This window comes from Colobus angolensis, unplaced genomic scaffold (assembly GCF_000951035.1).
Source record: "Colobus angolensis palliatus isolate OR3802 unplaced genomic scaffold, Cang.pa_1.0 Scaffold13, whole genome shotgun sequence".
In the NCBI taxonomy this organism is placed as follows: Eukaryota; Metazoa; Chordata; class Mammalia; order Primates; family Cercopithecidae; genus Colobus; species Colobus angolensis.
In genome coordinates, this window is record NW_012114252.1 from 10,840,993 (window position 1) to 10,864,130 (window position 23,138).

A 23,138-nucleotide genomic window follows, 5' to 3' on the forward strand; every position below is an offset into this window, starting at 1 on the left:
AATAATAATAATAATAATAATAAGCAAAGAAAAGAGTCATGTGCTGAGGTTGCTAAGATCTGCGGTAAGGATGAATCTTCTATCGGTGGCATTGTGAAGAAGGAAAAGAAATTGGTGCTACTTTTGCTGTCAAAAGTCAAACTTCAAAAGTTATGGCCACAGTGCATGGTAAGTGGTTAGTTAAGATGGAAAAGACATTAAAATGTGTGTGTAAGACATGAATAGAAAAGTGTTCTAATTGAAAGCAATCATATTCTATACTATCCACAGTTTCAGGCATTTGCTGGGGACCTAGGAACATGTCCCCCAAGGATAACGGGGGACTACTATGTATGTAATTTGCTGGGATAATTTTAGTTTCTTATTTTATTGAATGTAACACTCAGAATTTATAATACTTCATTTAAAAAAATCTAGTGGTTCATAAGAGTCTACAATGGAAAAGTTACTCTGCATACCACACTTTTATCACAGCCATTTGTTTTTCCTCTGTCAAAGGAACCCTTGTTTTTTTAACGTATTAATTTGGGAATATTCCATGCCTCATTTAAAGCATTATCTTTTTCATTTTAATGACTTTTAATAACCAGTCATAGGGATGTAACAGTCATATAATTTCACCAGATCTCTATTGATAATTTTTCCAGTATTTCGCTATCCCAAATAATGCAATTATGAGTGACCCTTTATATCCACTTTGCACGTGCAGAAGTAGAATTACTGGGAATATATGTGCTTTTATAAATTAGCTAAGTTTTATCAGTTTACCTCTTAAAGGAGATCTTGTTTCTTCTCTCCCTGGCTGAAAGTGTTTTTTGCCTTTTGATCTTTGTATGATAGTGAAAAATGGTATATTGTTTTCATTATTTATCATGATAAAGTTGAATTTTTCTTTATAGATTCATTTATATTTCCTTTTCTGGGAATTGACTGTTAGATCGTTTGCCCTTTGGGTTTTCTTATTGATGTGTAGGTATTTGTTTATTTTCGGGGGACATTAGCCCTTTGTGGTATTGTCAGGAAGGAGTGGCTTTGTGAATATTTTCATAGGTCTACAGGGCAGGTGCTTTCTGAGCAAAGACCCTGGCAGTTGGATTAAGGGGTAGCAACCCTAAAGGCAGAGCCCTTGAAGCCATTTGTTGACAGCCCAGGCTGGTAAAATAGAGACCTTCCCCTTCTCTGCCCCTCCCCAGAGAGCTGTGCTGCCTCTCCACATCACCCTCTCACCCCCCCTCTCCCCACCATCGAAAGTTGAGGAGGGGCAGATATGCCAGCAGCTCTTCTACAAGCTCTGAGTTTAATAGTCTGAGCTTTCCTTTCTTTTTTTTTTGTTTTTTAATTATTATTTATATATATATCTATTTTTTTTAATTTTTTTAAAATTATACTTTAAGTTCTAGGGTACATGTGCATAACGTGCAGGTTTGTTACATATGTATACTTGTGCCATGTTGGTGCTGCACCCATCAACTCGTCATTTACAAAATTAGGTATAACTCCCAATACCATCCCTCCCCCCTCCCCCCTCCCCATAATAGGCCCCGGTGTGTGATGTTTCCCTTCCCAAGTGATCTCATTGTTCAATTCCCACCTATGAGTGAGAACATGCGGTGTTTGGTTTTCTGTTCTTGCGATAGTTTGCTGAGAATGGTGGTTTCCAGCTGCATCCATGTCCCTACAAAGGACACAAACTCATCCTTTTTTATGGCTGCATAGTATTCCGCGGTGTATATGTGCCACATTTTCTTAATCCAGTCTGTCACTGATGAGCTTTCCTTTCTAGAGGTGCATACTCCTCTGCATGTGTGGGGGAAGCAGGCCATTAACTACGCTGCCCCATGGGGAAGTGGGGTATGAGGAATGGGGCTAAGGTGTTCTGTGAGTAAACAACTGCACTGATCTGTGATTCAGAAAAAAACCTTTTTTTTTTAATACGATTTTCTTTTTAATTCTCAGCAAGGCAAGGTACTTCTATAGAAGGGTGCACCCTTACAGATGGAGCAATGGTGAGCGCACACTTAGACAAAGGAGGGGAAGGGGTTCTTATCCCTGATGCACGTGGCCCCTGCTGCTGCATTGTTCCCCTGTTGGCTAGGGTTAGACCGCACAGGCTAAACTAATTCTGATTGGCTAATTTAGAGAGATAAATTGGATAAGGTGGAGGATAGTTAAAGGAGAAGAAACCTTTTTTTTGTGTGTGTGTGTGTCCTGGCAGGATAACAAATACATATATGAAAACATAACAGATATGATTTTTAGGTATTTTTCCTTATCTGTTGCCTTTTTAACTTTGTATATATTTTTTCTTTTTATACAGAAAGTTTTTATTTGTATGCAGTTTAATTTTTAAATCTTCTCTTTTGTGATTTCTGGCGTGACATACTTAGGCTTTCTGTGCTCTATGAGAAATCAAACTGTTTTCTTTCATGTTTTCTTCAAATATTTCATCTTTCATGGTGAAATCTTCATTTGGAATTCATTTTATTTTCCAATGACTACCTGATTGTTCCAACAATTATTGAATAATCAGTCTTTTCTGTAATAATTAGAAGTGCTATCTACATGACATACTGAAATCACAGTTGTATGCAGACCTATTACTTCATTCTTCTTTTTTTAATTTTTCTGCTTATTCATCTCCTAGCACCACACTGGTTTAGGTATTATAGCTATATATTATAGAACAGTATCTAGTAGAACTATTCCTTTCTCATGATTTTTATTTTTCCATATGAAAAATTAGCCTATAGATTAGCTTATTATATTTATATTTAACAGAAGACAAAGAAATTAGAATGATGGAATTGCTGGACTATTAAGATAAATGTTTATAACGTTCCACAGATATGTTAATTCCTAAAATATGTTCTTTTTTTCCCTTCCAGTGACATGGAACTAAAATATGTTCTTAATAAGAAAAGTGATTATGAAAAACATTTATATTTTTGTCATCATTTTTCTTCATATTTCAACCTGAAAGGGTATATTGTTTCTTTTTTACAAATGTAATGGAAATTGGCATGCTTATATTTAATCCTGCTGTCTTTACTTCCTAACTCTTCATGTTTGCTTGTTTTATTATTAGTTCTATGTGATTGTAGCATTTCCTTTCTTTTCTGTAGGCGTGGTTCTCCTAGAGCTTTCATCTTACTTGTGTATTTTATCTCTTTATGGTCACTGTCAGCATCTCACCATAGCTTCATGATTAATGAGTTCTTTATTTTGATTCGTTTTATATAAAGTTAGGGTTTTTTAAATCAAAAATTTATTTTTTAGAGATACCTGTGGGTACTGTCTTTGAATTCTTAAATGGATAATAAGGTTACCCTTATATTTGAAATTAGAACTCAGATGCAAACCATTTGATACTGGTATCCTTCATTATTGTAGGACTTTAAACATCTTTCTGTGGTAGGCCTTCAGAATTTTATGAGGGAATATCATCTATTAAAATTTAAGACTATCAGTTGTTTTATTCAATTCAGCTATATATCTTTTCTTCTTTTTCTTTCCCTTTAAAAATCGAATCTGTTTAAGAAAGAGATAGGTGGAGTTTTTCATTGTAATTTTAAAAGCTAACTTTATTTGTTAGAGCAGTTTGGATTTATAGAAAATATAAGTACAGAGAGTTCCCATATGCCCCTCCCTCATCCCACACTATTTCTCTACTCAATGTCTCATATTAGTGTGGTGTGTTTGTTACAACTGATGAGCCAATAATGATGCATTGTGGGTTTTTTGTTTGTTTGTTTGTTTTTAGAGATGGGGGTCTTGGTGCCACCCAGGCTGGAGTACAGGGGTGAGATCCCAGCTCACTGCAGCCTTGGACTCCTGGGCTCAGGCGATCCTGCCACCCCAGCCTCCCAGGTAGCTGGGAGTACAGGCACACATCACCACACCTGGCTAATTTTTGTATTTTTTTGTAGAGATGAGGTTTCACCATGTGGCCAGGCTGGTCTTGAACTCTTGGGGCCTCTGTCTCCTAAAGTGCTGGGATTGTAGCCCTGTGCCAGAGCACCTGGTGATACATTGTTCTTAACTAAAGTCTGTTGTTTACACTAAGGTTGCTCTTTGTGTTATACAATCTGTGAGTTTGGACAAATGTATCTACCATTATGGTATCATAAGAATAGGTTCATTGCCCCAAAAATCTTTGTATCCAAGACATCTTTGCAATTTTTTCCTTCTTTCCTTCTTTGGTTCTTTCCGTCTCTCTTCTTTCCTTTTCCCCTTCTTTTCTTTCCCTTCCTCCTTCCTCCCTTTGTGTGTCTGTCTCACTTTCTTTTCCTCATTGTAATTTTCACACATGCAAAAGTACTTCAGAATAGCAACAGTAGTCAAGTAGAGCCCCAGGAATCTGCAAGCAGCTTCCTATTTACTTCCCAGTGTTGTTTGAGGTATACCGTCTTTTCCTCAGTTTTTCCTCTCTTGGCTGGAGTATTTTAACACAGATATCAGGCATCATGTAATTTCACGTTATACTGAAGTATATGTCTTTAAGTTTTCTCTGCGTTCCTAATGCATATTTTTACATATTTGTGTACAGCGTAATTTGATGTATGTGGGTTTATGGCTCTTGTACATGAATTATGTGCCTTTTTTTCTTGCCTGAATGTTCATCTTGTTTAAACGTTTAATCTCAAATCCTACTCTGACTCATATCATATTGTATCTCCTCCTTTTTTTTCTGGTCCTTTATTTTAAAGCCTTCTTTATTAGTTGTTTTGTTTTTTTAGTTTAGAAAAAATTGTGTGTGTGTATGTATTTGTATACAGGGAGTCTCAACATATTTCCCAGGCTGGTCTGGAACTCTTGGGCTCAAGGAATCCTCCTGTCTTGGCCTCTGAAAGGGCTGGGATTACAGTAGTGAGGCGCTGGCACCCAGCCTGAAAAAATTTTCTAAGAACCTAATCCAACATTTTCTTTTAGTGTGAAAATTTAGCTCTTCCCATTTAAAATACTTGATTTTATTTATTTTATCTTATATTTTAAATGTTTTTTCTTGTCTTCCATTTTGTTTTTCCTTTTCTGTTTGTTGCTAAAATAATTGTTAATTATCCCTTTTGTTTCCCATTGATAATTTGGAAATTCCATTGTCCTTTAAAATTTTATTTATTGTTCTATTCAGACAGACGTTTTCTCTATCATTTGTAAAGATGATGTAACTAGTTCCCTCGACTTTCCAACACTGAAGATTTGCTAAGATAGTTTAATACTTCTGAGCTATTTTTGACTTTCTTTTGTAGTTTATCTCTTGTGTTTCCAAAGACCTTTTTTAAACTCCTATGTATACAGCCCAGACACATCTTTCATTATTTGCTGTATCTTCATCTTTCTTTTTTGAGATTTCTGCCCTAGTTCATTTGTTTATGTAGCGCATTTTTTTTCATGAAATTTCTTCAGTAGAATTTGTGGAATATATGCTCTGAAATGTCACATCCTCAACTATGTTTCTTTAGCCCTGAAAGGGGAGTACTGTTTTGATTGAGTGCAGGATTCTTGGTCAGGATTGGGTTTCAGTTCTTGTCTTTCAGGAGTATATGAATTTCAGCTGTGTTCTAGCTTCTAGTATTATATCTGGTGTCATTCTCATTTCTTTCCCATTAGAGATAATGTAGTCTTGCTGTCTGAAAGTTTGCCCAATTTTTTTTCTTTTTCTTTCTCTCTCTCTCTCTCTCTTTTTTTCATCCTGTCACCCAGGCTGGAGTGCAGTGGCATGAACTTGGCTCCCTGCAGCTTTGACCTCCTGTGCTTAAGCAGTCCTCCTGCCTCGGCCTCCCAAGTAGCTGGGACCATAGGTGCATGCTGCTACGCTTGGCTAATTTTAAAATTTTTTTGTAGAGACGAGGTCTCACTTTGTTGCCCAATCTGGTCTCAAGTGATCCACCAGCTTGGCCTCCCAAAGTGCTGGGATTACAGGCATGAGCCGTTGTGCCTGGCTCTAATTTTCTTTTAATCATTGGAATTCAGGGACTTTTTTTCCAACCAGGATATGCCTTGGTGTGTGTTTGTATACGTTAACCCTGCCTTTTAGTCCATGCCCTTTTTCAGTGTTCAGGTTTAACTATTGCTTCATTTCAGAGGAAGTGTCTTCTGTTATTTAACTATTTCTTTCCCTCAGCAATTTTCTTCTCCTGGTGGAACTTTTAGTTTTTGCAGTTTAGGTCTACTGGATATATTTCTCTTATGATAACTGTCATTTTATATTTATGCTGTGTCTCTTGACATTATTTCTTTATTGATCTTCCAGGTTACTAATTCAGGTTGCAGCAGTGATTATCCTCTCCTTGAAGTAACTGACTAAATTGTGCAATTGGGAAATCCCATTGTTTTAGCTCAGAAATTCGAATTGTGCATTACGGTTAGCTCTCCTTACCTACTAGTTCTGCATCTGTGGATTCAATTATAACTGTGGCTTAAAAATGTAAAAATAAAATAAAAATATCAATTCAGCAATTAATGCCAATAAAAACATAATGTAGCACAGCAACAGCTTATATAGCATTACATTGTATTACTATAAGTAATCTAGAGATGATTTAAAGTATATGGGAAGGGCTGGGTGCTGTGGCTCATGCCTGTAATCCCAGAACTTTTGGAGATTGAAGCAGGAGGATTGTTTGAGCCCAGGAGATCAGTGCTGTGATGAGCCATGATCATGCCACTGCACTGAGCTGGGGTGACAGATCAAGACCCATTTCTTAAAAAAAAGAAAAGTGTACGGATCTTTTGATATGCATAGGTTAGATGCAAATACCATGTTACTTTATATCAGGGACCTGGGCATCTGTAGAGTTTGGTATTCACAGGGGTCCTGGGATCAATCCCCTGGGGAGACGGAAGGAAGACACGGGGTGTGTGTGCACATGCACATACGTGCATTGCTACTCCTTAAGTTTTTAAGTGCCTTTCCTGCTTTTTGGGTAAAGTTGTATTTTCCCCGTCCTTCAGCAGCTCTGTTTCACTTGGCCTATGGAATCATTATTCTGAGTGTTTTTTCTTTCTTGTGGTAGTAATCCCCCTGCTGTGGTTTTGCTGTGGTTGTTTGGGGGTTATCAGTACTGAGTTCTGCTTCTTGAAATATTCTGAGTGTCAGCAGCCCTTCAAATGGTTGAAGACACAACCATATCTACTCCAGAGGCCTGGAAGAGCATATATCTCCTAGCATTCTCATCTCAAGGACAGAATTGAGCTAATTTTTATTGACTACTTGGATTCCTGGGCAAAGAGACCATGGACCCATCTGGAGCCTTTATTGACTTTTCCCCCAAGGTCCATGACTCTTTGCAGGCCAATCTATGTCCTTGATGTGTTCCTTTCACATTCTTCCCCTAGAGTTCTCTGAAGCTAGTCTCCAGTTTTCGTTTAGCCAGAGAGGGAGAAGAGCCTGTTCCCACTTCTTGGCTCTCATCTTCTCCCTAGATCTTGGTGCTTCCCATGTCCACAGCTGCTTAGTAACTCTGGGGAGATAGACAGCATGGAGTTTGGAGTGGAGAGGTGGGAGCCAGGCTGGTTTTGACAGGATCCCAAAGCAGGAATAGCTAACCTGGGTTATCTGGATCTCTCATGAGCTTTAGGGAAGTCTGTGAACCCTATGAAGTCAGATACATAGTTTTTTATGGAGAAATTCAATGAGATTCAAAATTGTAAAATGTTTTAGAACAACTGTAACTGACTAATGGAGAACTCATTTAATCATTGTTTTTGTTAATTGCAAACATCTACTATTTTCACTCAGAGCAAGTAAATTCTAATTCTCTTCCTACTTAGCTGTATGACCATAGGCAAGATCCTTAACTTCTGTGTATCTTGATTTCCTCATTAGTAAAATGACATTAATTGTAGCATTTGCTGTATAGGATTGTCAGCATTAAATGAGTTAATATAGTTTAAATATTCAAATTGGTACCTGGTTTATACTGAGCACACATTGTTTCTGCTAACTGTGAATATCTTATCCATAACATTTGCATGCTGTTTATTATATATTGGTTGACATTTTTACTCTTACTGTTGTCATTATTATTAACATTATTGCTGTTACTATTGTTGTTAATATAAAGCCTTTCTGACATCTGAAAAGATGGCAGACTTAGCCACATATTAAATAATAACTTTCTCTCATTCTCTTGTCAGTTAACTGCAAAATTATTGTTACATGTGAACAAACATATTTGAAATATTAACCACTTTTAAAGAGACCTCCTTTTTGTTAAAGGATGTTTATGTAAGAAGAATCTGGGAGGAAAAATGGAAACTGAAATCTTTCTTCCAAAAATGAAGCTGATAGAGAAAAGTATTTACTACATGGCTTAGGCCTTTGTGTTAAGATTAATATTAGGACCCTTAATAATACACATTTCCAAGTTCGTGTGTGTGTGTGTGTGTGTATGTATGTGTATATGTGTGTGTGTGTGTGTAATTGATTTCCAGATGCTAGGTTTTTTTTAGATTTAAATTTTTTGGAAAAGCAACCTCTGTATATAGTCTACAAAGGCTATAGAAGTTAGAAAATTTCCAAATAGAAAGAAATAAAATCTTAATAAGTAATTAAAACCCCAAACATGGCCAGTCGGCTGTCCATATCTTTGAGAACAAACGGTTAAACTGTCCCACTTTTGTTAGCCTTAGTCAGTTGCTTATATTGATTGGTGCAGTGGAGGAGGAATCTCCTTTTACCATGGAAGGAAAGGTACAGTACAATTGTTGAAATTCTATGAAGGCCATACACTCTAATCTCATCAGGGAGAATTCTGCATCACAGGGAACCTTTATATTCCAGAAGGATTTTAGAAACGTTTTTTGCAACTTGATTTTGCCCTTTGGTGTTGCATTTGTTTAAAAATTAAGAATTATTGCAACCTAAATTCTGGTTTATAACAATTGACTATAATTGAAAAAATACCATATTCTAATTTCAGAGTAGTTTTGGATTAAAAAAAATATTTCTAGACTTGCCAGATGAAAAGATTTTGGTCTTTTATGGAGTTGGAGTGTTTGGTAGAAAGAATGAGGAGAAATTATTGGGAAAAGGATTTCTGACTAATTGTAAAATTTCATTCTTGTCAGAAGGGACATTTTGGATGTGAGCAAATGTTGACCTTTTTGATTATATTTAAAGTGATAGAGGCCAGGGCTCTCAGGCTGTTTACAGAGTAGGCCAGAATTGGGATGTTTTGGCATATTTTGTGCTGGGAAACTGAGGATGGAAGGTATGATGTGTTATAGTCCTCCTTATTATTTACTGAACCTTAGTAGAAAGTTGAAGGAAAGAAGTTTTTGGTGTACAGATATGTATAGGTAAGCCTTTCAGGCACTTACAATTGGGATTTTGTTTTAAAGCATATTGTAAACGATCTTGCTGTCTGAGTTCTGGACTCTTTTTTTTATCTATGTTTAACTTTTTAAAACTGGTCTTTGTATTAGTTTGCTAGGGCTGCCATAACAAAGTATCATACACTGGGGTGGCTGAAACAACAAAAATGTGTTTTCTCACAGTTCTGGAGGCTGGAAGTCCAAAATCCACGGGCCAACAGGGTCGGTTTCTTTTGGAGGCTGTTCTCATTGCTTGTGGGTGGCCATCCTCTCCCTGTGTCTTCCTGTGGCCTCTCCTCTGTGCCTTGTGTTGTCTGGGTCCTGATCTTCTCTTCTTACGAGGATACCAGTCATGCTGGATTAGGACCCCCTCTGATGATCTCATTTTAACCTAATCACCTCTTAAAAGACCATGCCTCCAAATGTGGTCAACTCTGAGGTAGTGGGTCTAGGACTTCAACATAGGAATTTTGAGGGGGGACACAGTTTAGCCCATAACAATTTCCTTATCATTTCTTCATGTGATTATTATTCTTGGGGTCATCAGGGGAGCCCTGTAATAGAATCTGTTCAGTTTTTATGGTCACTCTTGAATATAACCATTATTTCCAAGGTGAGTTTATAGGAGTGATGTGTTAGGGCCTATTTCCCAACATGCTTTTTATCCTTGAGTGCTGTGGATCAAAATCTAATAACTTTAGATCTTTATTTTGAAATCCTGTATTCTCAGGAGGTAGAGCTTCAGAATTTTAGTAGGTACATGCTAGATTCCGTTCTGTGAACAGAAAGAGCAGAATCTTTCTGAACAGACAGAGCAGAACCAAAAATAATGGCATTGACCATCCTTTCAGGCTGGAATAGCAACAAACTACAAAGACAGAGGCCTATCATGCCAAACACTTATGAAACTGAATTTTATGTAATGGGACAGTTTCCTCATATTTCAATGGATAATCACACTAAACTACTTTGCTAAGTTGAATCCAGCAAGTTCTGTTTACAAAAGATAGCTTTCAAAAAAAAAAAGTCTTTGTAATATTTGTCAGTTTAGATGGAATATATTGAATAAAAATGTCACTTAAAATTTTGTTAATTTAAAAGAACATTAGTTTGATAACAAAAAATTTCACCATTCTCTCACCACACCGTATCTTGAGAGCAATCTCCTATGCCTTCTCTACTACATGACAGTGATGTATTGAAGAAGTTTGCGCGTGTGTGGAAGGATTTTGTAAATTTCAAAGTGCCACACTGATGTTGGTTATACTTATCTATGGTGCGCCTTACGCTTTTAGGGGCAGTTTCTGCTTTGACTAAGCAGCTGGGCCACTACTTACCAGCTGCCAAAGAATTCAACTAACTGCAAATATCCCACTGTTGAAGGATTTTTTTTTTTTTTTGAGACGGAGTCTCGCTCTGTCACCCAGGCTGGAGTGCAGTGGCCGGATCTCAGCTCACTGCAAGCTCTGTCTCCCGGGTTTAGGCCATTCTCCTGCCTCAGCCTCCCGAGTAGCTGGGACTACAGGCGCCCGCCACCACGCCTGGCTAGTTTTTTGTATTTTTTTAGTGGAGACGGGGTTTCACCGTGTTAGCCAGGATGATCTCGATCTCCTGACCTCGTGGTCCGCCCGTCTCGGCCTCCCAAAGTGCTGGGATTACAGGCTTGAGTCACCGCGCCCACCCGAAGGAATTTTTAATACTTCTCATCAGCCTCCTCCTCACAGTGGCCAAGTTAACACACAGTGCATCCTTCTCACGTCTTTTTACATGTTGTGACTTTTCTCCTTTTCCCTTAAAACTGACTTTCCTCAGTTTTAATTTTTCATTTCAAGTCAACTCAGGTATATAATTAAAATTTCCTTGAATCTTGCTCCTCTTCAGGATGACTTTCCTGTTACTCAGTTACTGATCTTGAAAGTTTTAGAAATTATTAGGCAAACATCACAGTAAAATATTTAAAAGTTTAGGTCAGAGGAAACATATCGCACAAACTATCTGCTATTGTATAACTTTTTATTTAACATAGTGGGAGGATTCTGACAAGAATGTTGATCAAGTCAGATGTCTTTATTTTTAATGATGTTTTGTAATATGAAAAACAAGTCTTTCTAGGGGCACTATTTTTATTTCTATTAACTTTTTTATTTTTTATTTTTTTGAGGCAGGGTCTCAGTCCCGTCTCCCAGACTGGAGTGCAGTGGTTCGATTTTGCCTCACTGCAGCCTCGACTTCCCGGGCTCGGGTGATTCTCCCACCTCAGCCTCCCAATTAGCTGGGACTACAGGCTTGTGTCACCATGCCTGGCTGAATTTTTTTGTATTTTTTTTTTTTAATGGAGACAAGGTTTTGCCGTGTTACCCAGTCTGCTATCAAACTCCTAGGATACCCGCCTGGGTTGTCCTCCCAGAGTTCTGGGATTATAGGGGTGAGCCACCGTACCCTGCCATATTTTTCTTAACTTTAAATTTTGAAATGGTTTCAGACTCACAGAAAAGTTATAAAAATATTACAGGTAATTTCTGAATACACTTTGCTCATATTTACCACATTTGCTTTATCTTTCTATCTATATCTGTATTTACTGGAAACATTTCAGAGTAAGTTGCAGGCCTGGTGCCCCTTTACTCCTAAATATGTCTGTACTTCCTGAAAACAAGTACATTTTCTTGTCTAACTATAGCACCATAGTCAAAATCAAGATTTGAACATTAAAGTATTACTGTTGTCCAATTTGGGGACTATATTCAAATTTCCCCAGTTGCCTCATTAATGCCTTTTGTGGTAAAAGAAAAAAAAAAAATCTGGCTCAGCATCCTGCGTTGCGTTTAGTTGTTATATCCGTTTCTTCTCTCTCCATCTGGAATAATCCTTAGTCTTTTGGTCAGTTGTGATCTTAACATTTTTTAAGAGCATAAACCATTTATTTCATAAAATGTCACTCATTTTAGGTTTGCCTCTTTTCTTATGTACTAGATTCAGTCTTTGCTTTCTGGGCAGGAGTACTACAGAACTGACACTGTCTGTCTGTGAGCACCATGTTGGTAGCATGAAGTGTCTCTTTATCCCATTATTGGTGGTGTTGGCTTGGTTAAGGAGGTGTCTCTGGCGTTTCTACGCTGTAGACTTTCTATTTTTCCATTTGTCCTTGATAAAGTATCTTATAGGGAGACACTTTGAGACTCTGTAAATAGCCCAGCATACTTTCACTCACTAGCTTTAGCATACTTCCTAGTTTGTATTTAACGAGGAATAGGCTAAAGATGACAATGGCAGTGTCAGAGTTTGTTATAATTTTTAGGATCATGACGTAGGTAACAGCACAGTGCCAAGGAGATTTAGTTTTTCTAAGCTTATTCTGCTACCGAAATGAGATACATTAAGCACTCAGAGATGAAGCACAACCTAATTTACCTCACAGTTGCATTTGACAAGCTTAGTTATATTTTGGGAAATAAATTTGAAGCAACAGATGAGCAAGAGGGAGTGGTAAGAGGTTTGGACACAATGCTAATAGTGACAGCTTGATGGTGATTAAGAAGACAAAACTAAATTAAAATAGCAAGTAGATCTATAAAAAGCCAGCCGATTGTTACCATCTAGCGTAGGTGTATGGAACTAGACATATTTATTCCACATCATCATATGAGGATGATTATGGCATGGGATATTATGAGGCATGATTATGTCCTATAATATGGCATTTGATAATTTTTTGTACCTGTTTGAACAAAAGACTCATGGTGAGCTAGGGATGTAACCAATACAAATGAATTTATCAACAACTGTTAGACTCTGCAGTGTGGCACTCCCTTGAGAAATTTGTCTTTGAGGACTCAGGTATTATGACTTGGTAGGGCTTACTCTTTTTTTGTGAATGTGATTTTTTTTTTTTGGTGGGGGGGTTCAGGCTTACTGTTGCTCACTAAATCCCAAGATTTATATATTCATATGCTAATATGTTAACAATGCAAAACAGTGCTCTCTGGTGGATCCCTGATTTGTGTGCTTTTTAGAATGAGCGCATTGCTGTCGGGTAGGAAAAACATATGAAACCAGGTTCTAAAATATTTGTGTGTTGAGGATGGAGGAACAATAAGGGAATTCCATTTTGTATTTTGAATGTTTTTAAGGCATTGTTTCCAAAAGTGTGTTCCATGGACTTGGCAACTCATAAAGGTACTTTGCAAAAGGAGGAGGAAGTGCTGCACAAGGCCCTTCTCTAGGAGAGTCACAGGACATATGGGCATGCTAATGACAAGAGTCTTTCCTAAACAATCTGTTGAAATGAGATTAACCCGGTGTTTCCCAAATAGAAGTGACACAGAAACCTTTTCCCCCCACATAATAGCCCTCACAACAGATGCTTATTAGCATCAGACTTCTGTAGTTACATTTTTCTTCTAAGTGGGACAAGATGAACTTGTTGGTTTACCAGACACCAATTTTTGACTTTTTTGTTTTTTTATTTTTATAACCTTTTGGTCAAGTTAACCATCTTTTCCCTCCCTTCCTTCCGTCCGTCCTTCCCTCCCTTCCTTCCTTCCTTCCTTCCTTCCTTCCTTCCTTCCTTCCTTCCTTCCTTCCTTCCTTCCTTCCGTCCATCCGTCCGTCCTTTTGTTCCTTCATATAACCCTGTTCTATCACTTAAGTATTGAGCTTAACTTATAGAGAAAAACCGTTGCTAAGCATTTGGGAATAGGGGGATATTTGTGATTATTTAAGCAATGTTGTACTTACAAGATTTCTGGTAATAACACAGTCTAAAGGAAAGGTTTCATATCCTGTGGAGTAGCTTTGGAATCCTATGTATTTAGAAGGATTTCTTTCAAAAATGTTTAAAATTTTAAGTTTTACTTTAAAGAAGTTGATTTCTTTTACCTGGAAAATTCAAGCAAGTTAGACTATTTTGTGGACTTATGCAGTACTTGTCAAAAGGTAAATGTTTTTTAAAATTTCTGTAAGGATTTTACCTTTAGCAGCTTATTTTAGTTATCTGCTTCGTTGCTTCTGATTTGAATTACTTGTAGCTCCCTAATTTAGATTGTAAAATGCTATGGATCTGTTATATGACTAAGTTTAGAACACAGTGGGTCTACTTTTGGATCCCATTCAAAGTGGATCTGATGTACCTATTTTCCTACACAGTTACAGATCCATCTTCAGATTTGGATCTTGAAACCTTGATAGTAATATGCTTTTAAAAAGACATGTATACATAATTGTATAGCTATTGCATATACTTTTATGCATACCTTTCATATACATTTCTGTCAGGAAGATCAGGAAGATAACGTCATCTCTGCAGTGAGATAAGTTCCAGCTCCGTTTCGACCGCTTACTATAGGTGTGACTCTGTATTTGTTGTTCATTCATTCAATATATATTTATTTGCCTTGTATATGGTATGTGCTTATATGGGCACTGGTCATAGAAAGAGGAAACTGAATGGTTCACTTAACTCTTAAAATTGTCTTTTCGTCTATCACGGATGTGTGAATAGTATTGATGTAAAGCACTTGGCACATAGTAGGTTCACCTCTTTTTTTTCTTTTCTTTTCTTTTTTTTTTTTTTGAGATGGAGTATTGCTCTGTCACCCAGACTGAAGTACAGTGGTGCAATCTCGGCTCACTGCAACCTCCTCCCATGTTCCAGCAATTCTCGTGCCTCTGCCTCCTGAGTAGCTGGGACTACAGGCGTGTGCCACCACACCTGGCTAAATTTTTTTGTTTTTAGTGGAGATGGGGTTTCATCATGTTGACCAGGCTGGTCTCAAACTCCTGACCTCAAGTGATTCTCCCGTCTTGACCTCCCAAAGTGCTGGGATGACAGGCGTGAAGCACCACACCCATCCAGGTTCACCTCTTGAGTAGAGTGCTGAGATGCTTTCTCACATGAAATTGGTTTCTAGTAATAATAGAGGGTTTCTTTTTTTTGCTAGTTACTTTCTTATTATATTTATCTTATAGAGTCTTGGTTCTTACAAAATCATAATTTGTTTTCAAAAATATATATTTTAAACTCCTAATAAGATCTTTATTTAGTGTCACATTTATTTTACGAAGGGTAGATGCTTATTTTAGTGATAATTTGTCATTAAAACTATGTCAAAATGTCTTAAAATGTTGTTGAAACTATAAACAAACTCATAACACACACAAGGCTAATTATGGATGCCATCTGTTTATTTTTACAAAGCTTGTTTGTAAGACTATGGCATTGTCTGCTTATAATAAGCTTCAAGATTATTGTAATGACTAAGTCCTATCCTTCAATTAGTGTAGTTGAAGATGGGAAGATAATTTGTTTGTTCACTGACCTTTTCCTGTGTCAGAGTGTATGAAATATGACATGTCATGATAAAGAAACTATTGTGAAGTGCATTTAGAAGATACTTAGTTTTTATGAGAAAAAAATGGCATCAAAGCAGCAGATGTGGCCAAAGTTTTGTTTAAATTTCTTAGAACTTATTCAAGGTTTTAGATGAAAGGTAGATAATTCACTCTTTTCCAGTGACTTAAGTGGAATTAAATTCTTAATTCTTAAATTCTTAACTCAAGGTTAAGAATTTTTAAGTGATCCACCAAGTTTATGTTGACATGTATCCCTGTTTGTGTATCTATAAGTCAGCACATGTTTTTGTACATACATATCTCTTGTGTTAGTGCAGCAGGCCAGGTACTTGCATGACAGCATCAGCCCAAGTAGTTAGCAGCAGTTTGCTGAGAGAGCAGAGCGATCACACTGGCTCCGTTTTGCAATTGTGCCTGCTAAGCATTACCCAAGTCAGTGTGGAGGGAAAGCAACCTGAAGGATCCATCTGCTCCCTTCTGCTACGCTGCCTTGATGCAAGATTACACTAATCTGGCTGCTTGTCAGGACGGGTTAGTGAAAGCATGCAAGTGGGTGAGACTTAGGGTGGACTAGTGCTTTGGAAAATCGTAAGCTGCCCCTCTAGATGCCATGTTAAGTGCAGCAGAATAGGTTGATTATCAGCCACATCGAAGATTGCAGTGAAATAAATGTATAGTTTTTTGGTTAAGAATTAGTTTCAAAGCTAAAATTCTTAAATATTGTTGGACCACAAATAAATCAAAATTGAGAAAAATAATACAGATAGTTTACAAATACTTTTAGGCATTAGTTTTTTTTTTTTTTTTATGATTTGTGTATTGTGTTCATTCTTTCATGTTATTCCCCTAGCTCAAGCGTTTTAGTCAAGTATGTTTAAATGTTACATCTAATTAACTTCATTTTACCCAAAAACTTTTGTGATTTTTCTTGTTTCTATTTATTTATCTTTTTCTACACCTACTGATTGACAGACCTTGGCTTTGCAGGTTGAGCATCCTGTCACAGAATGCATTACTGGCCTGGACCTAGTCCAAGAAATGATCCGTGTTGCTAAGGGCTACCCTCTCAGACACAAACAAGCTGATATTCCCATCAACGGCTGGGCAGTTGAATGTCGGGTTTATGCTGAGGTAAAAATGAATGGTGTTGGGAGGAAGGGTGGTGGTTGTGTCCAGAGTCATAAGACCTGGTATAGCCAAACAATGAGGTAAAGTTAGGGTTTTATAACGTTGCCAACTATTGGATTGTGTAATCCATAATTAAACCAGAAAAAAATTAGATAATTTTGACCTAATTCCAGATAGTTTTAAATAATTGGGTTTAGTTAATTGTCATATATTCGTAGATGGGGAAATAGCTACCCCCCCTTTAAGAGGCAACAAAGCATTAGTTAAATATTCTTGAGCTTGAATGGACCATGGTTTTTGTTTTGTTTGCATTTTCTTTGTTTATTTTCAAACAACACTAAGAAGTAACATTTATTTCCACGGGTTTTTTTTTTAAATGCCCACCTTGGGTACACATTAGTTGTTGATCGGATACTTAAAATTTTTCCCAACATTGTTTTTTGTATAATTTTCTCCTTTATTATTATATGAAAATAACAATCAAAATTTAAATTGTAAAGCTTTAAGTAAAACTTGTACTCTTAATTTATAATTTTAATTATGGGTTTTACTCGTAAACTCTCAATTCAGTACTTTTAAATGCTTTTTTCAAATGACTAAAACAAGAATGCAAGGTAACATTTGTACTATTTTTACTTTTCGACAGCAAAAATGTCTGTCAAGATTAAAAATAAATCAATGTCTATGTTTAAGAATACTGAAAGCTGGTTTGAAATATTTTTCAAGGAGTTCAAAAATATGTTTTGGCATGACTGTATTGCTCTTGCTTTTTTCATATTTTAAGTAGTATTGCTTTCATTCTTATGACATTGAACCTATTTATTCTGATGATCTAAGATATTTACAAATGAAGTACATATCTAGTAGCATGTGCAAAGTTTTTTTTTTCAGGTCTTTATTTGAAGAACCCAAATTCTCAAGTTTTACCATATGTGAGCTGTTTGAGAAGTAAGAAAAACAAATATCTTCAGTGTACCACATTTGTTGTTCTAAACTTGAGTATGTTTTGATGTAGGGCCTAGGTTATTTTATTTTTTGCCCAAGGCATTCTAAGAAGTTTTATAAAATGTTGGAATTTTACCAATTTCAATAAAGTATGAACAAGGTCAGGCTAAATTCTGCTTACAGTTCTGTTTGATTTTTAAGTACATTCTAAGTTGTCTAGAGTAAAAGACAATAATATTCTGAAATCTGTGATTTGGTAAATACCATATGTCGAAAATAGACCTATAAATGGTTCTTCATTGTGTAAATATTTAACCTTACTTGTGCTGATTTATATTTCAAAGACTGTGCTTCCTTTCCTTTGAACTTTCAGGACCCCTACAAGTCTTTTGGTTTACCATCTATTGGGAGATTGTCTCAGTACCAAGAACCATTACATCTACCTGGTGTAAGTCATTAAGCTGTAATACCAGCTGAGGGGTTACACTCGTGATTTATGTCATACTTTTATGTTAAAGCATGTCAACACCAAAGGGTGTAAATTGAAGGACAAGTGAAATTCATGGGAATCATGGTTTTTGTGTTGAAAACAATTTTTTTTCAGTATTTTGCGGTATTCAAGAAAGTCAGGAGCCAGTGGACAGGGGAAGCCTGGAGACATCTGGTGATAGAAATGATAGCTTACAGTGTTCCCAATTCTTTTGAAAATTATAGTAAAAAAGACTGTGAATCCTAAGAATGAGAAATGATGTTTTGTATTACAATTTAATCTTTTCAATAAATCTAATCCAGCCCTGCTATGTAGTCACTTGTCAAGAAATTCAAGCACAAAATCAGTTCCTTAACTGAAATTTAAGGAAATTGAATTGATTAAGGCAAACGAAGTGTGTCTCAGTCTTTTAAACCTCATGGACTTTAAGGAGTACATATTATTTATATCAGTTGAAGAAAAGTGACCACTGTCCATTTTATTCCATAGCTCTTCTATATTTAATAGCTATTTTAAAAACAGTTTTTGTTACAAAAAAAGAACAAGGACATACCCTTTTTCTTAATCAAGGTAATAAGCGCATATATATATGACATTATGTTAGCTAGTAGATGACAAGGCTGTACCATCTGTGAATATTCAAATTATTCATTTTGATTACTGGCATGAAGATGGTGAAAGATTACAGGAAGAATTCTAAATCTGAAGATGTTATTGGATATATGATTTATTTCACTTTTTAAATTGTTTTTGCTCATGTGCTTTCTAAAGGGACTTGACCCTTTCTAGGCTTGGAGACTCCATGCTGTGTTCAAAGCCAGAAGGCAGAAAAAAAATTGTAAAGATTTAACAGGCATTATGTGACGTTAAATAGCAGATGAGAAAACACGTATCATAGGGACATATCTAAATACTTTAATCAAACAAAAGAAGTATTAAATAAGAATTCATAATGATTACTCTGGTCGTTAGAAGTTTTCACCATGTTGTAATAGCTAACAAGATGTCAAACATTTTGCCCTTGTAAGTTTTTGCAATTTGCAATTTTCAAACGTGAGACCTGTTGAAAGTGCAAGTGATAATGGACAAACTATACCCCCTACAGTCTTCGTCCCACCAAATCTTTCTTCAATTAATGCTGCAGCAGGAGTTTTATGTAATAACATTTGCAGTTGTGAGCCATCCATAGAAAGAAAAAACAATTAAAATGCCTTAAATGTTCTGCTTACTGCTGTTATTTGCTTGTGTGAATGTTGCATGTCAGCTAAATGGACCAAGGAATAGATAAAGTGATTGGGTGCAGGAGAGTGCACACTAAGCTTTGTCTATCATTATTGCTGGGAGCAATCAAATTGATGTCAGCAGGACAGTAGATGCGTTGACAGCTGTAATTATGTATCTCCATGGTGATCACTTTTGGCCTGTCATGGAGGCCCACGAGTCCCCTCCCTTGGAAGCGTTTAATCAGATTGGGCTGTCACTTGTCAGGTAGACATGGTGGGCTGGGAGTTGTGCTTAGGGGGAGAGGTGAATTGAGAATGAAGGGTGGGAGACGTCTGATAGTTTCACAGGGTCCACTGTGGTACTGAGGACAGAAATTTTAATTATGCGAGAGGTTTCTGAGCAATGGTTTGAGAATCTCATACAGAGGTGCTTGGGTGTTTTGTTGTGGCTGTTACTGTTTGTTTTTCTTCCTTGCCTTATTAACACTAGAGCAGTCAGTTTACCTTAGAAAACAATTTTTGGCTCTTACCATTTTTGGTCACGAGACTGCATACTTAAGAGCTAACTTATGGTTTGTACTTTTCACATGCTTCATTAAGCCTGACATTTATTAATATGGCAGAAATGAAGATTTCCTTTTTTATTTTTGATCATCATCTTTTGTAAATTTGTTATTTTCAGACCACAATTTTGTTCTGCTCAGAAATTTGGTTCTGATTTCATTTGACTTTTTTCTTAAAGCTTTCAGTGCAAATTTGTATAGCCTTTCATGGAGGAATGGAGACTTGATCTGACTTCACATTGGTTATTAAGAAATAAAAATATAGCTGATTATTACTTGGAAAAAACAGCATAAATAGTAAATTATAAATCAGACTTTTCATACTGTGGTACAGTTTTTAATTGAAAATACTGATTTGCTTCTACAAAGATACATGGTGATTATATATATCTTGATTTTATCCTATGTATTTTAAAGTTAAGATGACATAACTTCTGTGATCATAATATTAGTAAATAACAAAGACAGTTACATTGAAGAGCTCTAAGTAACACCTTATAGGATGATATCATTCAAGGCAGCAGAACTTTTAAGTAAGGAACTATAGAAGAATGTAAAAATATTCTTTATTGTCTACGTTATTTTATTTGTGGGTTGAACATCTAAGTTCCTCCTAGCTTTGTAGCAGTTTATGTAGCAAATGATAGCATGTAGTTAAAGTCAGAAGTTTTAGAACTCGTATAAGTCTTATTTGATAGGATGTAGTTAAAATCAGAAGTTTTAGAACTTGTATCAGTCTTATTTTTAAACACAGCGTTAGCAAGCATGCTATGGTTTTAAAGATGACATAGTGGTCAGATTAGCTCTTTCACTTTTTGGTATTAAAATTAAGAAAATGAAAACTCACAGATATCTTTTCTGTTATGTAACCTGATTACTAGTTGCCATTTTGGGGCTATTTAATGTGGGGAAAAGGTAGATTGTTATTTTATTGCTTTTAAAGCTGCTCCATTAATTTTTTTCTAGTTTTTGTCAACACTGTGAATTTCATAGAACATCAGTTTATGTCCTGAAATATGTTTTCAGAAAATAGAAAGCCAAGTATATTTCGTAAGTGTGCTGAATGATTTTTGTTTAAAATTAAGATTTTTGTATATGAATGTGAATACACGTACAGATACCTCTATTTTTGTTTGTGCTTGCAAATACAGAAATAAAAGCCCCTCAGGTATGGTACAGTGTTCCTTTTACAACCTTACAAAGAGAATAATAGTAGTGTGAATTTTAAGAAAATGAAACTATAGCTTGTCTTCTGATGTCACCATATAATAAAGCCATCATTATACCCTCATGTGGATATCCTAGACAAGAGGTTCTACGTGTGGTCCCTTGATAATTGCCTAAATTAAAATATTAAAGGCCTAACAGCCGCTGTGTTGACCTTTTCCTGCCTTGCTGCAGACAGATGAGCTGCTGTTTATTAGGAAGGCTTCTTCCCACAGGTGGAAGGCTACGTGAGCTTCCGCTCTTCTCTTCCCACCCCTTTACAATGTTGGGCATCAAAGTCCTACTGTTCCAGCAGCTTTGATTCAGTTCCTCCATCCTCAAGACCCCTAGGATGTGCCTGACGGTCTGAAGTATTTTGATTAGCTTTTAAATACTTCAGATTCCAAAACTTCTTTCAAATAATTTAATAAATATTCTGTCCTCAGTAACTGCTCATTTTTAAAGTTTTGCATGGCTAACCTCCGTGCCTTGCTGCTGGTGTCAAACTGGGAAATGAAAACAAGAATCAGCGATGTAGTAACTCACTCGTTGGCTGGTTAACAGCAATCAGCCTCTTCAAAAGAATATTTTGAACTTGTGCTATCCCCCTACCCCACACCCCATGAAAATCACAAAATCAGAACTCTAATTGGGGCTTTACAAAGCAAAGCCATAGGAAAAGCTGTGTAAACATTAAAGCCTCAGGGGACCAACAGTAACAGAAAAATAGTGTTTTACAGTGGAGAGGGTGAGGCAAAAAAGGAAAGTGTTACAGACATGAAAGGCCCAGGCCCATGTTCCTATGGAGCTGAGGAGCAGGCTTGACTAGGGGCCTCACTGGCGGGCTTAGAAGGGTCCGGTGGGGAGTGCAGTTAGCAAGGGCATCGTCCATGCCATGCTTCAGCTGGAAGACACCGTCAGAGAGCCACAGCATCCTGGCATAGTGATGTAGGAAGTCTTCATTTTTTATTTTTTTGCTATTTCTTAGTTTCTTCTTTCAGTGGCAGACCAAAAAATGTGTTGCATTGCGTATTAACAGATCAAGATTTTAGGTTGTTTTCCTATTTTCCAGAACTTAAAATGTTACTTGAGACTGAAATTCTCTATCCATTTTCTCCATGGAAATGAAATTTGTGATTACAAAAAAATATCTACACAATATGAATTACTTTTCTTTTTTTCTTTTTTTCTCCCAGGTCCGAGTTGACAGTGGCATCCAACCAGGAAGTGATATTAGCATTTATTATGATCCTATGATTTCAAAAGTTAGTTTAATTTCTTAATGGATTATTTGATTTCTTCTGAAAAATCAGTGATTTTAAAAAGTCCGGAACTGGGCCTTTATGTGCATCATATGCTATAAACAACTAATTATGCACTGATGTAATGCGAAAGCAGAGCAGTTTTTTCTCTTGAGAGAAAGTTCAGCATTATGTTAGTTTGCAGTACTCCTCGTCCCCAACTAAGTCATATCACCACCATCACACACACATGCATGAATGGTAGTAATAATAAACTATTATTATTTTATTGGTGCCACCCTAACTCATCGCAATGAGAAGGAATTAAGGGTTTTTTTTGGCCATTGGCAGAAATTACCTGAGATGAAAGTATGAATGAATGGCAAGAGTTGGGCTGATAGGCAGTGTTTGTTAGAGTATTTTTTGATCTTTTCTCTTCAGTTTTTACAAATTACCAATTATGTAAGTAGATTTGACGTAAGAGTATAAGATTTGTTTTGCCCACCTGTCTTTTTGAAGTTTGACTTTCCAGAATAAATGAATTGAATTTTTGTATCTTTAACCTTGAATTTTTGCATCTTTAAATGCTTAAAACCTTATAAAATTTAAAATGCTATAACAATTAAGATTGTGAATTTTATTTTTATTTTATTATTATTTTTTGAGATGGAGTCTC

General features: G+C 36.4%; 1 protein-coding gene across 3 annotated transcripts in view; it reads left to right on the forward strand.

Annotated features, from left to right (window-relative positions):
- The window catches only part of PCCA (propionyl CoA carboxylase, alpha polypeptide), a 478,059-nt gene that overhangs the window by 216,423 nt on the left and 238,498 nt on the right, over positions 1-23,138 (forward strand). For all 3 annotated transcript variants that reach the window (XM_011933842.1, XM_011933840.1, XM_011933841.1), the window contains 3 exons: positions 16,654-16,797; positions 18,113-18,187; positions 22,418-22,486. In XM_011933842.1, coding sequence (XP_011789232.1) covers positions 16,654-16,797; positions 18,113-18,187; positions 22,418-22,486 — 288 coding nt within the window. The remainder of the gene's footprint in view (positions 1-16,653; positions 16,798-18,112; positions 18,188-22,417; positions 22,487-23,138) is intronic.